At 37.7% G+C, this 20,823-nt stretch overlaps 9 protein-coding genes across 9 annotated transcripts; 6 read left to right on the top strand and 3 right to left on the bottom strand.

Annotated features, from left to right (window-relative positions):
• Positions 1–127: 127 nt before the first annotated feature.
• FDP41_009875 (uncharacterized protein) lies at positions 128–1,522 on the bottom strand (the record flags this gene model as incomplete). The annotated part of the gene is made up of 3 exons (XM_044713880.1): positions 128–829; positions 989–1,123; positions 1,358–1,522. 3 exons carry the CDS (start codon positions 1,520–1,522, stop codon positions 128–130), a joined length of 1,002 nt encoding a protein of 333 aa, XP_044556368.1.
• A 612-nt stretch (positions 1,523–2,134) lies between these two features.
• FDP41_009874 (uncharacterized protein) lies at positions 2,135–6,431 on the bottom strand (the record flags this gene model as incomplete). Its single annotated transcript, XM_044713879.1, has 3 exons — positions 2,135–3,488; positions 3,588–5,797; positions 5,919–6,431. 3 exons carry the CDS (start codon positions 6,429–6,431, stop codon positions 2,135–2,137), a joined length of 4,077 nt encoding a protein of 1,358 aa, XP_044556367.1.
• Positions 6,432–6,897: 466 nt separating this feature from the next.
• FDP41_009873 (uncharacterized protein) lies at positions 6,898–7,516 on the top strand (the record flags this gene model as incomplete). The annotated part of the gene is made up of 2 exons (XM_044713878.1): positions 6,898–7,080; positions 7,175–7,516. The coding sequence occupies 2 exons, from the start codon at positions 6,898–6,900 to the stop codon at positions 7,514–7,516; spliced, it is 525 nt and encodes a 174-aa protein (XP_044556366.1).
• A 224-nt stretch (positions 7,517–7,740) lies between these two features.
• Positions 7,741–8,268, top strand: FDP41_009872 (uncharacterized protein; the record flags this gene model as incomplete). Its single annotated transcript, XM_044713877.1, has 1 exon — positions 7,741–8,268. The coding sequence occupies one exon, from the start codon at positions 7,741–7,743 to the stop codon at positions 8,266–8,268; it is 528 nt and encodes a 175-aa protein (XP_044556365.1).
• A 131-nt stretch (positions 8,269–8,399) lies between these two features.
• Positions 8,400–11,339, top strand: FDP41_009871 (uncharacterized protein; the record flags this gene model as incomplete). Its single annotated transcript, XM_044713876.1, has 1 exon — positions 8,400–11,339. The coding sequence occupies one exon, from the start codon at positions 8,400–8,402 to the stop codon at positions 11,337–11,339; it is 2,940 nt and encodes a 979-aa protein (XP_044556364.1).
• Positions 11,340–13,732: 2,393 nt separating this feature from the next.
• FDP41_009870 (uncharacterized protein) lies at positions 13,733–14,812 on the top strand (the record flags this gene model as incomplete). The annotated part of the gene is made up of 1 exon (XM_044713875.1): positions 13,733–14,812. The coding sequence occupies one exon, from the start codon at positions 13,733–13,735 to the stop codon at positions 14,810–14,812; it is 1,080 nt and encodes a 359-aa protein (XP_044556363.1).
• Positions 14,813–16,158: 1,346 nt separating this feature from the next.
• FDP41_009869 (uncharacterized protein) lies at positions 16,159–16,632 on the bottom strand (the record flags this gene model as incomplete). Its single annotated transcript, XM_044713873.1, has 1 exon — positions 16,159–16,632. One exon carries the CDS (start codon positions 16,630–16,632, stop codon positions 16,159–16,161), a length of 474 nt encoding a protein of 157 aa, XP_044556362.1.
• A 754-nt stretch (positions 16,633–17,386) lies between these two features.
• Positions 17,387–17,737, top strand: FDP41_009868 (uncharacterized protein; the record flags this gene model as incomplete). The annotated part of the gene is made up of 1 exon (XM_044713872.1): positions 17,387–17,737. One exon carries the CDS (start codon positions 17,387–17,389, stop codon positions 17,735–17,737), a length of 351 nt encoding a protein of 116 aa, XP_044556361.1.
• A 282-nt stretch (positions 17,738–18,019) lies between these two features.
• Positions 18,020–19,831, top strand: FDP41_009867 (uncharacterized protein; the record flags this gene model as incomplete). The annotated part of the gene is made up of 1 exon (XM_044713871.1): positions 18,020–19,831. The coding sequence occupies one exon, from the start codon at positions 18,020–18,022 to the stop codon at positions 19,829–19,831; it is 1,812 nt and encodes a 603-aa protein (XP_044556360.1).
• Positions 19,832–20,823: the final 992 nt, after the last annotated feature.

The following is a 20,823-nucleotide window of genomic DNA, read 5'->3' as shown; positions in this document are numbered from 1 at the left end:
TGATCCAACTCAACTCTTAATCATGAAAGAATATAGGAGCATGCATTACAAGAACATGTAAATGTTACATGAACACGTTCATGATTTAAAGTCAACAAACAAAAATTGTCGATTCAAAAACTCAACTTTATGGCTTACTCACTTCAGTCCATTTGGCAATTTCCAACAATTGAGAATACTTGGATGCTGGCAAGGAAGTACTTTGTGCATTCATCCAAACAAAATTACACAAAACACCACACGAATAGCCACATGTCAATGAAACACAATACACTCTTTTACCTTGAACAGTAGTCAAACAACGACTCTCCAAAACCTTTGTAAATTTGTGATGTGACACTCGAGAGGTCACATCCACTTCACGACTTTCTAATTCATACGTTCCACGAGACTTGTCTGCACGATCTTTCAAATTTTTCAAATAAACATCCAGGAAAACTTTGGCTCCATCGTCAAATGGAAGAGTTTTAAGGTCATTGTAAGTAATGGTCAAAACCTCGCCTGTTGTGGTGTTCATGAGCACAGCCACATGAGTTCCCAATAATTTGTTGGACTCAGAAGTGATGAGTTTGAAACCTTTTGGAGCAGCTGGACGGAATTCACTTGGAAAGGTTTCATCAATAAATCTCAATGAAGAAGTACTTGAAGAGGTTCCACCAGAAGAAGAAATGGAAGTCTTTTTCACAACTTTCTCAGCTAATCGATCCACTTTGTAGCTCACTTTAAGAATTCCTGATTTGGTATCTTTGAGTGGGAGTTCAACAGTGTAGAGTTTTCCAAATTCAATGTGGGCTGCATTAATTTCAAGAGAGGTACGACCAAGAAAGTCCTTGATACGGTTAATATTCATATGAATTGGATCATCATGATGAGGTGAGTGTGTGTGAGTGTGTGTGAGAGAATGATGTGATCAGGTAGTGTAATAAATCACAAACAGTGATGATCCGATGAAACAAGTTGGATGAACACTTGAGCTTTAAACACTTACATTGCTTGTGAATCGATCCCAATCATAAACTTCAAAATCTACAGAAAAGGATTGATAGGGAGAATTCATCATGTACAACAAGTAACGGTATTCAAAGGTTTCATTCCAAACGGGATTTAAAGTTTTCTTTTTGATCTAAATAATGATTCAGGAATATGATTGTTCATGATGATCCATCATCATCGTACATTGGTGTGTGGTTGTTGATCGGAATCATTGAATATCAAACATTGGTAATAGTTTGAACAATGATGAAGGTGGTCGGTCATATTCAATAATGAAATTGTTAATTATGCAATCCATCATTCACGATTAATAATAATAGTTAACCCTCAACATGTTGAGGTGATCAAGAGATCATGATCTTACCGAAGTTCTCTTCTCGTAAGCGCCATTAATTGAAACATCTACGAAAGGATCTGAATAACCATTCAAATCAGCAGCGACCAAGTTAGAGGCACTCTCAATGGTGAGAGTCAGCCGATCGTGATGAGTGAAGCAAGGTGGTGGAGAGGTGGAATCCGTTGTTGACATATTGGAAAAGTGAACTATTTTTTTATGGTTATTTGAATCAAATCAAAACATGTATTATTGTCCCTCCTTTAGTCAGAATTTTCACAATAGAGTCATGCAGTGGTGGTGAAGTTATCCAGCTTTGATTTGAAATCAAAGCAAGAGATCCTCTTTCTGGAGTACGATATCCTGGAGAATGGACTTTGATTTTAAGGGAATGCCACTACGTATGCAATTTCCATTGGATTTTCGATATCCCTCTTTGTTATTTTGAAATTTCAAAATCAATTAGAAAATAACGATCGTCATATTTCACAATATTTTCAGGTTTCACATCATTATGAATCAGTCCTTGTCTTTCGAGAAACGAAATTTGCATATGTGGAAGAAACAAGTAAGAACAATTATGCATTCCTCGATACCAATACCTTAGTCAACCAGGAACTTTAAGTAAAGTTTTCAGTTGACTAAAACATTTTTTTCACAAGAAACTGATAAGGTTTTGAAATCAAACAACTCCCTTACTAAAGAAGCGTTAGAACATCCCAAACATCACTCCGACCTTTTTAAATTGGTATGAACAGTTTCCAACATATTCACTATTGATGATGGTTTATTTTCCATAACAGACATTTATGGTCGAATACAAAGTCGAGCCTTATCTAGAACCTCCTTCTTAATTTTTGGATAGTTTGGATGTTTTTGCAAAACTTTGTGACAAACATTAATGGCTTCAATGTGTCGTTTTGCTTTCAATAGATTGAATGCAAGTTTGTAGCCAGAATTCGGCGAGGACTCACCTGACAACTTCCATGCCTTTTCATAGCAGTTGGCAGCATCTTGGAAAGAACCTTCTTTTTCATAGATTAATCCATCCAATTCCCATGCTCGAGTGCATGACTTGTTGATTTCTAAAATCTTCTTAATGAGTTCTTGTGCCAAATCAAACTTTCCACCTCCAATATAAATATCCGCGAGTAATAACCATCCTCGTTCGAAATCATCTTCCCATCCAGGTTTCATTTCCATTTTTGAAATTCTTTTTAAGGTTTGTCTGGCTTTTGGTGTTTGTTTGGTCTTCTCGAATGCATACGATAGCGCAACTAGTGCTGGTACATAATCTGAGTCTTGTGACAACACCTCACCAAAAAATGGAATGCACTTCTCCATTTCATCCTTTGTTTTGCATTTTGCAAGCTTGAGATATCCTTGTAGAGTTTTCTTTTTGTGTGGTGAAATGGTTGTAGTTGTAAGCTCTTCCAATAATCTTTCTGCTGCAGTAATACTTTCCATTCTGTTTTCGCTCACCATGGTCTTGGGATTTTTTTCTTTTTGATCAACTTCAGAGCTTTCAACAGTTGTATCTGGATTAAGGTATGTCTCAATCATGTAGACAGTGGCCATTTCTCCCCAGTCACCACTTTTTCTAGCTCTATTGAACCAAACCAATGATTCTCTTGCATTGTTTCTGTACAAGTGATAGAGCCCATTACAGTAGTTGAAACCTGGATCATATTCTTCCTTGGGAGAGAAATTTTGTGCTTCTTTTAGAAATGGTTCTGCCTCGTCGAGTTTTCCAGCTCTTCTAAGAAGAGTCAATAATTTTACGAGAGCCTTATAATTATTTGGTTTGTGATGTAGGAATGTTTGAAAATGTTCGATAGCCTCTTCAAATTTGTTGTTTCGGAACATTATATCTGCCATCATGATGGTGGCTTGCTCATGTGACTTGTTCACTCGCAGCAAACTTGTACATTGGCTTTGACAGCCCTCAATGTCATTATCTTTGAGGTAAATTTCTGCGAGAGCTAGCATGCTCGACTCATGCGCTTCATCATATTGGAGTGCCTCTTTGAATAAAAGTGATGCTGTTTTAGAGTCACCAGATTTTCTATTGTAGTCTCCCAAGTCATAACAAATTTTTGCGGCAATTTGTTTTTCCAAATACAGAGTGTCTTGTTGTGAATTTTGTAATTTTGAGAGAATTCTAGTGAGTCATGAGGAAATACGTATAATTATCAGTAGTAATGTTAACCAATGTTAACCAAAATTGGAACAAAATACTAAACGATATCGAGTAACTTACTTGACTTGCATATTCTTTGCTTGTTCCAAATCGTTCATTGCCACTTTCAAGTCACTCATCTTACTGTGAACTTGTGAGAGAAGCAAAATGACTTTAACGTATTGAGACATCAAACTAATTTGGTTCGATTTTTTTCCTTCAATAACAGATACTGTTTCAATTAGAGTACTTTCAGCCTCCTTAAACTTTCGAAGCTTAAGATAAAGCTGCGCTAAATCATATCTGGGATCAATATTGTTTTGATCAAGATCAATCGCTTCCTTATAGAAAGAAATGGCCTCATCATAATTGTGTACTAATATTAGGGACTTGGCTATCTTATTTCTCAGTGAGAAATTCTTTGGATCAACGCTGAGTGCTTCTTGATAGGCTTCAATGGCTTTTTCTGGTTCCTGAATTTTCATGAAAGCATCACCCAAGAATAAATAACTGGAGGAAGTCTTGGTTGACTTTTCCACAAGTTCTTCATAGCATTTGGCGTAGGCACGTTTATCATTCCTATTGAGGTAAATTTTGGCAATTTCTGACTTGGCAAGTAAATAGAAAGAAGATTCTGGTGGTACAGATTGCAAAATTGAAATGGCAGTATCAGAGTCATTTCTACTGATGGAAAGCTTGGCATTGGCGATAATAATTCTTCCTTCTTGCTCAGTGCCAGCAAATTTTTCCAAAGCTTGTTCAATGTATTTGGCAGCTTCCACATGTTCGTTTCTTCTTGAGTGAACCGATGAAAGTTCCAAGTAAATGGATATGAGTTCATCATCTGAAATCTTTCGTTGAATTGTTTCTGCCTTAAGGATTCTCTCTAAATTTTGAATGGCATCTTTGGTTTCTCCTTTAGAAGCAAGTACTTTAGCCTTCAACAAATTGTAGTCTGCTTGTTTTGTCACAGCAAAATCATAGCTCACTGCTCTCTCCAATTCGGTGGTAGCAAGTGCATAATTTTCTTGGTAATATGCAATTTGTGCTAACAGAATATGTGCTTGTGAGCTCTTGGGATCGAATTGCAACACACGTGCTAAAATGCGCTGTGCTGATTCGAAATCTCTCATAATGAATTTCGTTTTAGCTAACAGTAATTGGGGAAGCATGAGTCCTGGTACTTCTGATGTGAGGGAAGTGAGAATTTTAGAACACAAGGAAAGCTCCTCGGTGGGTGGATCTGTGGGTCCCAATGGTTCGCTTGGGATGGAACGAATTAACTCATTGCAAATTTCCAAAATAAATTGAGGATTCAAGATGCCATAATATTCAATGCTTTTCTTCATGGATCTGAGTTCCTTTTCATGGAGAGCATACGCATCAGAGAGTGATTTGGTAAAATTCTCCAAATTTTTGTTGCATCTATGTTCATACAGAGCCATCAAGAATAAGAGTTCAGATTTGTTTTCTTGTGCTGACTCTTCATGAACATCGTCGTCCTGTTCGTCCATGATGACTTCAATATCTCCAAGAAAATCTCTGTATTGAGTTGCCACGTCTTTCTTATTCTGTAGAATGGAGCATTTGAAAAGTCCCTTGTTCGCCAAAATACTTCCATCATTCAACTCGAGAGCTTTTCTGAAGGATGTTTCTGCATTAATAAAATCCTTCATCATTACTTGGATATGTCCCTGAAGAATGAAATAGTCTGCCTCGATAGGATTGGCTTTTTTAGCCAGGTTGAGCAAATCGAGTGACTTTTTCAACAATTCTTCTTTTCCTTCGGAGAGTGATGAGAACGTTTTGGCCAATGAGAAGCATAATTTATCATTCTTGGCCTCTCTCTTTGTGATGGCTTTAAATAATTCATTGAATTGATTCACAAGATCTTCATATTGTGAACCTTTCACAAATAAATACAATAAATTAATATACATTGCATCCACATTGTTAGGGTCTTGTTTTTGGATAATTCGAAGAGCAGTCTCTCGACATTGATCCCAATCATCAAGTTGAATCAGCAAGAGACATTTTTCAACAAGAGCAGGTGAGAAATTTTGAAATGCCAAACTGATTTGACTGCAAATATCGACCGCTTGTTGTATTTTTCGTTGTTTTTCTGCATTTTTTGCTTTTCCCATCATGGCGTCAAGATTTTTTGGGTCGGCCTTAATGCAAGCGTCAAACAATGACTCGCAATTTACGAGTTCTATTTCATCATCCAATAACGTTGCCCATGCTTTGACTGTTTCCAAGTTGGTGTATGGGTCCTTATATTTGTCATCAATCTTTTGAGTGTGTTTTTAAAAATAATTTTTTGTTGATCCAGAATGTAAAATTTCAGCAGAATGGAAAATGAATGGAATTTGCTTGCATAACAAAAAATTCTCAAAATTAGGATCCACTTACATCTTCCAGAATATTTCTGCATTCATCAAATTCTCCCAAATGCAGATATAATAACGCTGCTTGTAGTTTGGCAGAGTTTTGGGCCGATCCCCGTTCCATTTCAATAAATGTTTTTAGAGTTTCAATTTCTTGTTCGTCTTGAATGGCCGATTGTTCATGGGCAGCCACCAAACCAATGTATGAAGCCAATTGAACTTCCTTTCTGTCCTTGATCATGTTGTATCCTCGGATGGCTTCGCTCAAATTTCCTTGCATACAATGTCCAAAAGAATTCCATAATCTCACGATCGGATCCTCAGCTCTCGTTAAAAACAACTCACAAACCTCAGTGATCGAGCTGTAGTACTTTCTTCTGCAATTATAATTGATAAAAGCCTGCAATTCCCCAACCGTTGAAAATCCCGATGAAGCACCACCCTTCAGTGAAGACAAGGTCGTGTTAGAGGCTGTTGTTGTATTCGGACCAAAGGTTGGGCTGTTGTTGTTGTTCAAAGTTGCAATGCTGGCTCTCATTCTAATGACGCAATTTTTTTTTGTAGTTCTGTGGTGGCGCGCAAGCTCATTCCATAAAGCTGAATTTTTGAAAGGACATCATTCCATAAAGCTGAATTTTTGAAAGGACATGAATTCATCTTGTGTTAAAACAATCTTCATTATACCATATCAACAGAACAGAGGCTTTCATCACTCAAGAAAAATCAATTTCTTGCAAGAAGAAACGAATCGTAAGTATTAGTCCAGTCGGCCCAATTTGAAAGGACCGATCCTCGTTGCATCGCCTTCGTAGGGGAGCCGCCTTTCTCCATTGTCGCCGGCAGTACAGCCTTAGCATCGGTGACGTCGTTCCTATCATTTCTCCTCACTATAGCTTGAATGTTTATCTTCATTCGTGTACATACAAAAAAATTCCACTCACATATCTCTGTGTTGTTCATTCACAATATAGTAGTAGTATTACTTGAGTATTCATAAAGAGAATATGAATCGATCAGCAGCCTTAAAGACAGTTCTTGGTTCTTTAAAGAAGAGTTCCAACTCTGCAGCTGTACCAAAGTCCAATCTTTTGGTTCTTAGGTTTGCATGCGCACAACATCAACAACGATTCTTGCAATCGTTGGCAAAACGAAACAATCCTGGATTCTTTGATGTTGCTTCTGGAATGGTAAGTGTGCATCAAGTTTGGAACGAGTTTTTTCAAATTTTAATTCGTCTCCACTCTTTTTAACAAATTCTTCTTCCGTCATGTTTTACATTAGTATGAAAGTGATAAATACAAACTCGACAACAAACCATTCGAGTTTAGAAATGGAGAACCATTCTTCCTTTTCAACTATTTGGGAGCTGTAATTATCAGCATTCCAGCCACAATGGCCACCCTGTTGAGTTTTGTCTTTCTCATTTGGTACACTCTCTTCGACACTCAAGTCACAAGATCGAGATCCAACCCTCATCCTTTCTTGGAAACCAAGAACGGTGCTCAAGCTCAGGCTAGCTTAATTCCATTCTTGAGAGGTGCCATCAAGTTTGGTATTCTCAATGCTGACTACAAGATGTTATATTGGAATGAATTGAATAGAGCCAAGAAACATCAACTTTAATAAATTGGGAGTAAGATTGTTGAAAACTTTGAACAAAAATGTTTCATCACACTCTCGTTCATTCCTTTTCAATTTCGAAATTGTCGAATCAAATGATCTCTGATGATAGGATTACATCGTCCAACATAAAACAGCATCAAACAATATCGATCACAACAAATCAAATTGAGTGTTGAACCTTTGAACTTATTAATAAATTGGACGACAAGCGAGTGAGAGAACACATGCTTTCCACCTTCTCATCATCATCCGAGCCATCCTCATTACCACCACCATCTTCCATCTATTCGCTCTGTAAAACTGGCAACTTAGAGGCCATTCAAACACATTTCCAAAGCTCCTCCAATCCCTCTCCCTCTCTACATGAACCCGATGAATATGGAAATACCATGCTCTACTATGCATGTTTGTGTGGGCGATTGGGAGTGGTGAGATACCTCTCCGAGTTGGGTGCTCGCGACGATCGGTACAAACGATGCTTTCTGAATGCTTTGAATTTAGAGGTTCGGAGAATGTTGAAACTCTATAATGTCTATCATCAAGAGCCTCAAGAAAAGAAGACTTCTTCTCAAACATTACCATCGGAAGAAGAAGATGATGAAGACCATCTCATCCAATTATTGAAAAAGTATGCCAAGAAGTGTGTGCATGAGAATAAGAGGGAGAACAAAGAAGATGAGAATTCTTCTTCTGGGTTTACCTCGTCATCATCTTCGTTGGAACCCCTTATAAAGAAATTCTCATATCAGTGAGATATCTTCTAGGAGCATTCTTTTTGCAACCACGAATACATGCCACCACAGCCCAAAAAATGTGTAGGCCCAACTGTCACTTGTACAGCACAACACAGTGTGCATCTATCCTTATCATCATCATCATTCAAATGACGACAACAATCTTCAACAATTACCATCAGCCTTTCTCTCATGCTCTTTCCATTCCAACTTCCTCCATCAAAGTTTGGGGCAGTAACGCAAACGGAGCTCTTCTTGGAGCCTCTTCAGCTCCAATTTCACATTTTTCTGACTTGACTCGAGTGATAAATATTGAAAATATTTTATGGAATGCAACACTTTCATGGACAGCAGCTGGTTTCAATCCAAATGAATATTCTGACGAAGTCGTTCAACTTCAATCCATATTTGGAACTGAATCGAGTGGGAATTTAAATATTCATGTGAACTATGTTTCGAATTCGAGTGGAATCATTACTCGGTCACGTGTTTTCACATGTGGTTACTTTTCGAACGCATTTTCTCTTCCTCCTCCAATGTTGTCAATACCAACACCATTGTCAAACCTCTACTCTCTCAACGATACAATCACCAATGAATTTCTTTCAAAAACATTACAACACATGTATTGCGAACGTTCATGTCTTGCTGTCACTACGGACCAATTGGTTTATGTGAAATTTTACAATTTCGATCGTTGGCAATTAGTGACAGGTCTTCCAAGTAACACTTCATTCAGACAAGTTCATATTGCTTTTCAAATTCCTTTTGTTTATCCCACTATGACTCAGGAAACATTTTTTATATTAACTCAAACGACAGGAGAAATTTACAGTTTTGGTTATTGGAATTCTGGAATTCGAGGAACAGGAAATTCCGATTTGTTGTACCATTCTGTCGCCAAAATAGATTCCATCTCAAATATTACATTCATCACCAGTGCTTCACTGACCATGTTGGCTCTCAATTCCACTGGTTTTATTTATGGTTGGGGAAGTAATGCCAATGCCTTATTACTCGACAATAATCTGGGAATTCAAACATCAATTCCTGTGTGTCTTCCATTCAATTACACGAACAATGTCTTCTCACAGATTGCATGCGGAGAGAAACATTGCTTGGCTTTAGCTCAAACATCACCACTCGGTGATACAAAGGTGTTTGGATTTGGAGACAATGGTGAACATCAAATTGATTCTTCCTCCGAGAAAATCAAATATTCTCCCACAGATATTACTAAGGAAATCTTTGGTGGAAGTTGTCAGGTGATGCAAATTTATGCCACTTTTCGAACATCGGGTGCATTTTGTCTCTTGGGTGGAGGAATCGTGTCCATATGGGGAAGAGATCTTTCCACGTCACAAGGATGGAATCCAAATCCTACCGGTCCACATTTACTCAATTTTCCATATCAAGAGGGTCCAGCAATTCTTTCTAAGGCATATTTTGTAGGAGAAACAGTTGTGGCATTCGGAAGTATGAATCAGGTGTATGTATTGGGTGACAATACCTTCGGACAGACATGTGTGGGTGATTTAAAGTTTTCTCAATTTCCGTTAGAAGTGCCATTGCCATCGGAATCACAGATTGTCTCGCATCAGTCAAATGTTCAACAATTGTTTACCATTTCAGGAGCCTCTTTGGCATTTTCAAAGTCACCCATGTCTGATGACAAATTTGAAATCTTGGCATGGGGAAAAGGTTCGCATATCAATCTAATGCCCTATTCGAATGCCATCAATCCTACTGTTATATTGAATCATAATTATCCATACCTATTTACTGAAAATATGACCTCTTTGAATATCTATTACGACTGTGCTGTCATGTTGACATCCGACGGATCATATTATGCATGGGGAGACACTCTCAATAACCGTCTTGGTATTGGACATGTTGAACGATATTTGGACACTCCAACAAAAGTTACCTATCTCCAAAACTTGACAAGTGTTGCCACTGGAAATAGTCACACCTTGGTCATTGATTCAGATGGAGTTGTTTATGGAGTAGGTTCCAACTCGTTTGGTCAATTTTGTTTGGGAGCCTATGATACTGGAATTGAAGATCATTTTAGAAAAACTGGAATCAATGACTATTTGGGAGTGAAAATTGTTCAAGTGGCTGTTGGAACAGAAACGAGTTATTTTTTGACATCCACTGGGCGTGTTTACGCTTGTGGTTCCAATTCCAATTCCATCCTTTCTTCCTCGCTTTCAGATTCTGCATTTTACACACCAATTCCGATAGGAGAGAACTCGGAACTTGCAGGAAAGAAGGTGAAAAAAATGATTCTGCCCATTCATTCGACTTTCTTATTCATGATCACACAGGATGGAGTATTGTTTCGACACATGGGAAGTACGGACATGATGACAATACCCAACCAAAGCACATCAAAAGAATATGTCATTGATGTGGCAGCTTTTCGAGAGGGAGTGTTGGACCATTTTTATTTTGTAACTTCTTTGGGAAATATTTACACCATGGGATCAGACAGTACCTTTTTCCAAATTTCACAACAACCAACGGTGAAATCTTTGGCCATACCAACTCTGTATGCCACTAAGGAATCATTGGGAGGAGTTCCTTATTTGATTACTGCGAATAGTTATGTCCAAGTGGTGGCTCTTTCTTCAGGTTGGAAATGTTTTGGTATCAATTCGACAGATCCCAACGTTTGTTCTGGCTCTGGTATTTGTGTCGATGTGGATACTTGTGAATGTAAGAGCCATGTTCTAAACAAGGACTGTTCCTTATTTTCCTGTTTTGGAATTTTGAAAAACGAGACATCTTTGGTGTGTTCTGGACGAGGTCAATGCGTATCTTGGAATCAATGTCAATGCAGTGATGGATATTATGGAACTAATTGTGAGCAATATTCATGTTTGGATCACAAGACCAATTCTGTGTGTAGTGGAAATGGTGAATGTGTGGGACCTCATGTTTGTTCTTGTTACAGTGGTTGGTATGGAGACAAGTGTGAAAAAAAGTCGTGTTTTTCGGAGGGTGAAAGTTATGGAGCCTCTGAAAAGAAACGATTGACCATGAAGGGAAAACTTTGTTCGAAAATTAATACCTATTTATAATAAGGTGTGAAGGTGGTCGAATGAAAGAGAACGAATTGCAATTCAATTGATAGAGATTCATCATCCAAGTCTCTTAGAGCGAAATCAAACTGCTACAACGTCCTGGTGTGGTTGGAAATGAGCTTGCGGCAATGTTACTAAGGTAGCAATAATCGATCGTGTTTTTGAGCACTCAGTTATATTTAACAAATAAACATTAAATGAACATCATTTCTGCATGCATTTCAGTGACATAAACCGTTTTAACTCCTCTCTTGGAAGCATGTACAAATAAATCCTCAATCCTTTGAAGAGTATTGACACATGGAGTCCTCCGAAAGCGATAGGTTCCTCCATTCGAGAGAATTTGATTCTCTTATTTTCGTTGTAACGTTCCTCAAATTTTGTAAAAAACTCTTGACCTCCAAGATCCCAAAGTGGATCATCCTCCGAAACCCAAAAGCAGATTCAATCAATTAAAAAAAACCCAACACCAACGATAGTCCGATTTTGTGCGTCATTTGTCCTTTCGCTCACCAAGCTGTCGACACACTCTCGAGAAAAAATGTCTCTCTTCCAATACATGAAGAGAAAGTACCTGTATTATCAAATCATGAGTGCTAATTTTGTGATGGAACCTTGGGAAGCGTTCTTGATGAGTAAGTATGAATAGTTTCAAGCAATTGAATTGGAAATTGAATTGACAACGACGTTTCATTGAATTCGCGTGAAATAAATTGTTAAAATTTTACAATCAATTTTTTATTTGTTTTGGAAATTACAAAATGTAATAACAAAATAACGTACATTGAACATTTGACAATCACCATGTAGACATTATTTACTTTTCCATTATTTGTCTTGTGGTGACCGTTGTTTACAAAGTTTCTTCATTCTAAGAGCCGCCGCATCATCGTGTTCATCAGAATTTTCTATACGCCCATACCGTCCCTAATATTGCCGAAAGGTTTCCATCTCGTTTGCTAGTCGATCCCTGTAAACACTCATCCCTAATCATAATCATTTATTAAACACACATCATTATTGTTATCACTAATTTTTATGCTCGGGATGATTGCTTAATATTAAAAAGTCAAATGTCTTTTTTGGCAAAAACTTCGGAATTGAGGTTGTTTTTCATGCAAAATGTCGATGAATTTATCGATTGAATTACTCCTCTAGCTTCATATTCTCACAATCTCACAAGAAAATAACAACATCTCAAGCGAAACAACGCCTTTAGTAGGTAGTATTGATTTCAAGACTCAATTGTTTTCTTCGGGTGGTGTCACTTGTCAAAATAGAAACCACCACGGCTACAACCTCTCGTCGTTGTGACGAATTATATTCACTGCAACGACAAAGGTTTAAACAACTTGTGAAGGCTCTTGTTTGATATGCATTGTGGGGAACCTTGCTTTGATGTCATTGGCAAAACAACAAACGATAAACCACGAGTGACCATCAAGTCCCTTCTCTTGCAAGAGTGGGTTCATCGCGATGAACGTAACTCAAATCTTACCATTTGACCATGGATAAATACCGAAAGCAAAAAATGACGAAATCACAACTCGAGTTGCGAACAATCTCATGCGACCACATCGTCAACAGCTATCAACCACCATCACCGTCGTATTGTTGCAACCACCATGATCATCATTGAAATCAAAAAAGGAGCACACAAACGATCATTTCGATAAGAAGCAAATAACATGACGTGCTGCCTTCTCATCGATGTTTTCCCATCAATGAGAGAGTGGCAACAAGCAGTTCAGGTGCCAATAAGTTCGAAGGAAGGCAATGATCCATCGTTGCGTCTTCAACTCGTTGCCAGAAATGTCTCATTCACTGATTAGAAGAAGAAGAACCTTTTGGTTTCTGAGTGTCTCATCACATGTGAGCATGTTAAGTCAAACGACATGCATGTCGTTGCAATTCATTCTCTCAGTTTGGTGAAGAAAGAATTGTACACAAAATTCCGATATTCCAACAGAATGGTGACAAATAGAGGCATGTGATTGAAGAAACAGAAGTTTCTAGATGAGTGTGTGATATTTATAGTGTCCTACAACCATCGAGTGCATGAATATTCAAGTGAATGTAATGAGAAATGAGCTTGGCGTGAATGTTCTATTTGTTGTTGACAAGCTGAAGAGTGGATAACACCATTTTCACCACCTTCGTGAAGATCTTCACCGCCGAGTGTTTGATTCGAAAGAGGAGTGATTTCACGAATGTTTGTGAGGAGGAAGAGGTGTTCTTGGTCGGCCACACCGATCCTTTTGGCAACACCTTTGTGACGTCGCGTGATTGCGAAAAGTCAATCCAAAAAAGAATTTCCATTTTGATGAAATCCAACCACCTGAAAAAAACCTCTTTCATCAGACCAAATTTCATGCCTCTCTTTCTCTAACATGACTCAACAAGAGTTTGAAGATTTATTTAATGAGGATATTCTCTCAGAATTCCAATCATGTCTCGAGAATGTGGACACTCAAGGATTGGATGAAAAAACAAACCCTAATCATCCTAATAACCACACGATTGAACCAATCAATCTCCAACTACACATGTGTTTCGAAATGCAACAACAACAAGTCGATGAGTACAATGATGAATACAAACAATTCACTCATCAGCAACCACAGGAAACCTCTTCGATCCATGATGAATACAAACAATTCACTCATCAACAACCACAACAACCACATTCTGAGGATTTGAATTCGCAAAAGGACACATTGACCAATGTGAGCATCCATACACAACAGCATGTGACAGATTACCAAGTTGGAGGTGGTGGCGAGATGCAATGTCGGATCCAATCTTCAGATGCACAAAATTTAACTCATTCCATCCTGAATGCATGTGATGCAAAACTATTGAAAATCGTAGAGAGCTTGATCATGTATTTACATGAACAGAGAGGTCACATTCAACTTTTGAATGATTCATCACATCATGGTGCCTACTTGCCAACCACAGAAACAACTACCACAGAGACACCCACTGAACCATCCAGTTCAACGACGACAACGATGGTCAAAATGTCAAAACATGAGCATTCTTCGATGTTGAATGTTAAATCCACACGTCATTACATGCCACACCAACATTCAGATGGAACAAACAACAATTCACATGCTTTTCATCTGATGCAACCAATGATGCCTCCAGTTGACATGCTGGTTCACGGTTGTGGCAATACAATCATGAGATCACAGGACCCAACAACAGGCGAGAAGTCGAAGTGGATGTCAAGCGTACAATCGGACATAGTTGTCCCTTTCGAAAATGGAACTCCAAATTTGTGTCAAAGATCTTCCGCTGAAGATTGGTTGGGTAATATTTCCACTCACAAGCATTCTCCTCCGACATGCAACACAACACACTTTTCGTCTCCAAACAACAACAACAAACGAAAGAAAAAAAAGAATGAGAATTCACACTTTTTGAATGGTTTGAATAGTCTTTCAATTAAGCATCATCATTAATGACTGTAGTGAGAAGATGGAAAGGACTATTTACATGATGATTTATTATTGAAATGATGATTTACATGCTTTATGAGAGTGACCGATCTGTATGGATGGTACATGCATGTGGTCAACCATGAGGAGAAGGTGTGCCATGAACATGACTACAGGAGATTCAGATGGTGTTGATGATGATCCTCATCAGGATTTTCTCACAAACAACCACCACATGTGGATGATGACAGGTCTTACGTGATGATTCGTGCCTTGAAGTTTACCAAATTTAGTATTCCAATTCACAAATTTCGTTCAGAAAAAAAATTCCTCAGCTTCTTCATCATTGGAACATACGAAGACTTTCAACACAACAACAACTGAAGAAGAAAATAAACTCGGCACATATGAAGTGAACGATTCGAAGCGACTCGAAGGGTCAAATTCTCACTCGAAATCTTCCAGCTTTGCAACAAGATGCAGAGTGATGAGAAACTAACAATGGAAAAATAATTCTAGTTCATTTCCAAGCGAATCTCTGCTCACTCCAGCGAAAAAACTCGTTGCGCACCTATAAGACTACTTCAGCATAATCATGAGCTCTTGCTGACATTCCTCTCGAGGGACCATGGAGTCACAGTCATCCTTACAAAATGAGATCATGTCACGTTCCTCTTCACGATACAATAGATTGTAGAGATTTGGCATGGAGATGAATTTAGTGAATCCTCTCTTGTCAGCCATGTGTTGAACCTTTGCGAATTGACAAGCCCTCATGGAAGAAGTGCCAATGAAACGGACTTACTTGATTTTACTAAATCATGCAAAGCTTCCATGATTTCCTCAATTGGAGTATTGTTGTCTCATCGAAGAATAATGTCCAAGTTGTTGTAATAAGGGAAATAGAGAGTTGTCGTTTTAGTTGAAGGAATGATCTGAAACATGTGAATTACAGTTACAATCAATACTCAACCTTTGTAAAGACTCTTCAACGGCATGCATAATGCGCTTTCTTGATAATCCAAAGGTATTTGGAATTAGTTGTTCATGATTTTCTCTATGATCTCGTCTTTAAATAACTCTATTGTTTGTGGAATCGCTTATCTTCTCCCACGAAATCAGGATTTGCTCGATCCCCACGAGTTTCTCAATCCTTTGTAAATCTGTGAGATCAGGATCAGATTGATTTCCAGGCCCCTCCTCCAGGAGATTCAGAAGGTCGAGAATTTTGTTGTTTTTGACAACAACTACTTGGCGCATGTGGAGTGAACGATTCGAGGGGTCAAATTCTCACTCATTTTCTTCCAGCTTTGCAATAACAACAAATGTGACACATCCAATTTCCCCTCTCTCGTGCTGAAGTAAACGGTTTACTTTTCTTTATTATCCATTACTTCACTACTACTGACAGGATTAATATCTTTTTCGCCTTCTTTTTTGATTTTTAATACCAATTCATTCGTTTCTTCATCCACAGAAAGGTTACCCAATTGTTTAATCACTTCCTGAAGAGCATGCTTTTGTGCTTGATGAAGTTTGTCACGCAATTCCTTGTTTTCTTTTTCTAATTCTGATCTCATATTACGTTCTTCCATTAGGTTGTCTTGGAAACCTTTTGCAATTTCATACATTTGATTTAATTCATTTTCAGCTCTGTATAAAGAATTTAATGCTTCATCAATATCTTGGGCAATGGTGTCTCTGTCATTCATACGCGAATAAGTTTCAAATTTCTTTAAAGCATTCTTTGCATTTGTGTACTTGTTAATTCTTTTGTTGTGTTGTTGCTTTCTTTCCTCGCTTGCCTGTAATTTAATCAAGCTCTGTTGTTCATCCTCTGCCATTTTTTTTTTTGGGTTTTATTGTGTGATTGGTGTAAGCTTGTAATTTATATTACTCGCCATGATGAATCAGCTAATTTGATTGGTTGGATATGGTTGACTCTGAGTATTTGAGGAATTTTATTGGTTGAGTGGTTTGTAAAATTTATTTGGTGATTTTCAACTATAAAGGCATAATATGCCAATTTAAAAAATTTAATCTTCCAAATTTGATTTGAAAATGGCTCATAAAATTAGAGAGAGGATTCTTCGAAGATTTAGTTTTAACGCAGAAATTCAGTTTAAGCATTTCAATTGATTCTTGGGAGGTGAAGAATTTGGCGACGAGCGATATGTAATACATTCCAAGTTTAAAAAGCGATGGGGCGTTTTTCGCTTGGTGCAAAAAATATCAAATAAATTATTAGCTCAAGGATGTAATTCTTGGGTCACCTCAATATATTGATCTTAGAAACCCCTAAATTCGTGAGATTTTTGAACAAAAATTTGTTCACGTTGTTCCATTTATCATCTTTCATCCTTAATAGCTCTCACTGTCATATCCTATTTTTTTAGTTAGGATTTTGAACTTCTGGGAAACATGGCATTTCATGTTTAGCTTGTGTCCCAGACGAACGAGCTGAATTCTTGTTACACACATTGTGTGTTACACAAGAAGATCCGTCCCTAAATGGAAGAACTCTCAATTCGGATTTTACCAAAAAGGATTAATAATTATTAGGAATTAACACAATTAGAGCATCAACCTTCCAAAAAAATGTACGAAACGCCTACTGTATGGGTTCCAGACGGAATTATCGCCTCTCGAGATGTTTTCAATAATATTAACGTAATCAAAGAACAAGCATCCACCGTATTTACAAACTTTGACAAGGACAAGGATGGTTTGTTGAACAAGAAAGAATTCAAATATGCCTTAAAGTCATTTGGAATTCGAAAAAAACAAGCAAAAGCCATCCGAAAGTTATGGGACATTGAAAAAACTGGTTTTATCAATTCAGAATCTTTTCTGAGAGTGTATTGTTTTATTCGTTCAGGACAGCTTTACACACGAAAGCTTGATAAGTATGAAGAACTTGAAAACACAAAGCCATTGGTCATGATCTAGTAGAGTGATCTTCAATGTTATAAAAATAATATCTATCTTTTTCTTATTGTTGTTTTTCGAATTTGATCGTTCTTTCAAAGATTTTCTCCTTGTCCTAAAAAAAAAAGTATCAAAAAAAAATTAAAAAAAATTAATTAATTGTCCAACATGACACTTGTAAGCCTTCAATGTATGGATTTTTCGCTCCAGTTCTTTCCATCCACAATCAATAATGAACAGAACAACATTGCGATAAAATTGGAATCATTCCTTTGCCATAAATTCAATCGCCAACAAATCGGAATGAAGAAATATCTTCTCGCTCGATATCAACAACAACAAACACGCTTCTTTCCCATTGAATTCATGAATGATTTTCATTTTGTTTCCTCTCATTTGGAACGCTATGGATATGGTTTATCTTTGGCTTCGGATGAAGTTTTACATAAATACGGAACGAATTTGATTGAAAAAGCAATTTATTTGTTTGGGAAATATTCCTCTCAACAACAACAACAACAACAACTTTCGGATGATATTTGCTGTGCACTCAAGAGAATGCAGGGTTCTTGTTTAAAAACTTGGAAGGATCATTCATTGGTCAAGCAATTATTGGTGCATACTCAAGGGTGTGCATTTCCTTTTGTTTCCGATGAGATGAGGAACGATGAAAAGGTTGTCTTGACAGCTGTCAAAAGTCATGGTACTTTGTCAGTGTTGGATTTTGCTTCCGAAAGGTTAAAAAAGGATCCCAATTTCATGTTACAAGTCATTCAAAGTCTTGGGCCATCAGCGTCGATTCGAATAACGGATCACTCTCCCGAGTTGATGCAACACCAATCGTTTCTAAGGAAGGCCGTTTCGATGAATATTGAAATTCTGGCAAATTTCAAACATAATTGTGATCAAGAAATGGATAAGGATTTGGTGTTGACAGCGCTCCCATATTCTGTTCTTGCAATGAAACATGTTCCAGAAGAATGGCGAAAATCGAGAGAATTCATATTGGAAGCCATTCAACGTAATTACAAAGCCATTGAATGGGCATCTGACGAGTTAAAGAACGATTGTGAAATGATTTTGACTGCCTTTCATCATGCAACATCATTAAGGCCATTTTCATTGGCAGAAATTAATCATTCTTCTTCTACCATCATAACAAGTGACATGAGGATCATGAATTGGAATGATAAACACATGACCTTACCAATTGTCAAAGAGTTTGGCTTTGCATTGCAACACGTCTCTGAAGAACTTCGACAAGATCGACAACTTGTCCTTGCAGCAGTTTCACAACATGGGCTTGCCTTGCAATATGCCTCACAAGAATTAAGAAATGATAAAGAAATTGTCTTGCAAGCAGTGAAGACACATCCAGGAGCAATGAAATACGCTTCGAATTCCTTGAAAAACGATATATCAATGGCGACAGAATTAATTCAAAGGAACAACCTGTTGTCTCTCAAAGGCATGTCAAAATCTATATGGACCAATAGGGAAATTGTTTTGCAAGCTGTTAAAAGAAATCCAATCTTGTTGAAAGATGCATCCGCTGAATTGAAACAAGACAATGAAATTGTCTATGCAGCAGCAGAGAAATCTTCTTTAGCACTTTCATTTGCCTCACCTTCCCTCAAAAGTGACAAGTCATTCATGATGCGACTGGTCACTTTCAAAGGACAATACCTGCAACATGCCTCAAATGAGCTTAAACGAGATAAGGAAATTGTTTTGAGTGCCTGTCAACAAGACTCTAGTTCTTTTTCAAATGCCTCGTTGGAGCTCAAGAAAGACAGGGATTTTCTTTTACAATTGATCAAACATGTGGATGCCAGATGTATGGCGTATGCATCGAGAGAACTGCAGAACGATCGAGACTTTATATTACAAGCCGTTCGCGAAAATGGAAGTGTCTTGCAAGAACTTTGGGGAAGCATTTACAACCATGACCGTGAATTGATTATTGAAGCAGTGAAAAGCAATGGGTTTGCATTCAAATTTGATCAGGAATTGCATCGAATTAGAATGGAAGAGTGTTATTGCGGGGTGTTTTTGGGTGAATATAAGCGATCTATTAACAACAGTGTCAATGACATTTTTAATTTCAACCATTGACATTTTGCTGATTTTGCAAAATCATCAATAGTAGCAGCACATTCTTATCAACTAACTACCATTTCATACATCAACAACAAATTACTTAATTCCTTAATGGTTTTTTCCTTCCGAATCATTCAAATGCTTCAATTTCCTTCTCAAATATTTTGCAGTTTCTCCCAACGCTTGTGGAACTGAAAAATCACTGCGTTCACAATACTATAGGAAATCCATCCATTGGGAAGCGCTTGATTGGCATAACTCATTTTCAAATCTCCGTTCGAGAGTTCTTTCAGACGCAAGGTGGTAAAAACATTAAATCCACGTACGGCTCCTTCTAAGGGCTTGAAAAGGGGAGGTAATTGATACGCGGAGAAATCATGAGGAATACCCGTGGATGTATAGATGGTTTCTTGATCTTGAGGAATTTTAACAATGTTGTAAACGCTTACGAAATCTCTCGGGCAATCATGGCTTTCAATTCGAAACAAATGTCAAATGCCAAATTATGAGATTCAAATGATTCATCATTAACTTACGTGCAGTCGCTCTCGCAAAATACGCCACATTCCAACTTCCCTCTTCATCTTGTCACTTCTCCACAATCTCATTTCTCAACGCATGAGGATCCACCATCTTCACTTTCACTGTCAAACCATTGGTCAAAAAGGTTTTCAAAAATTCATCAGCTTTTAAATCTTCACAAATGATTGTCCTCGCTCGTTCTAAGGTTCCATTAGCATCCTATTTGGAGATTTCATCGATTATTCTGTGACAAGTGACACAAGCAATAATGATTATGACAATCAAATCTTCCCTGACGGCGTGCCAACACCTACAATCCTTTGTTCCCTTGTCTCCACGACAATCCCAGACAACGCTTTATTGAAAAGGAATTCAGAAACCACCGTTATTGTATACAATGTTGTTGAAATAAAAAGAAGTGTGTATTGTTGTTCTGTTTGTGGTCCATGTTGTTTTAACACAACCCTTAAATGTCTTTTGACAAC

The sequence above is a fragment of the Naegleria fowleri genome, assembly GCF_008403515.1.
Source record: "Naegleria fowleri strain ATCC 30894 chromosome Unknown tig74, whole genome shotgun sequence".
Lineage (NCBI taxonomy): Eukaryota > Heterolobosea > Eutetramitea > Acrasida > Naegleriidae > Naegleria > Naegleria fowleri.
Note: the sequence above shows the minus strand (reverse complement) of the source record. Positions and strands in the feature narration are given on the sequence as shown.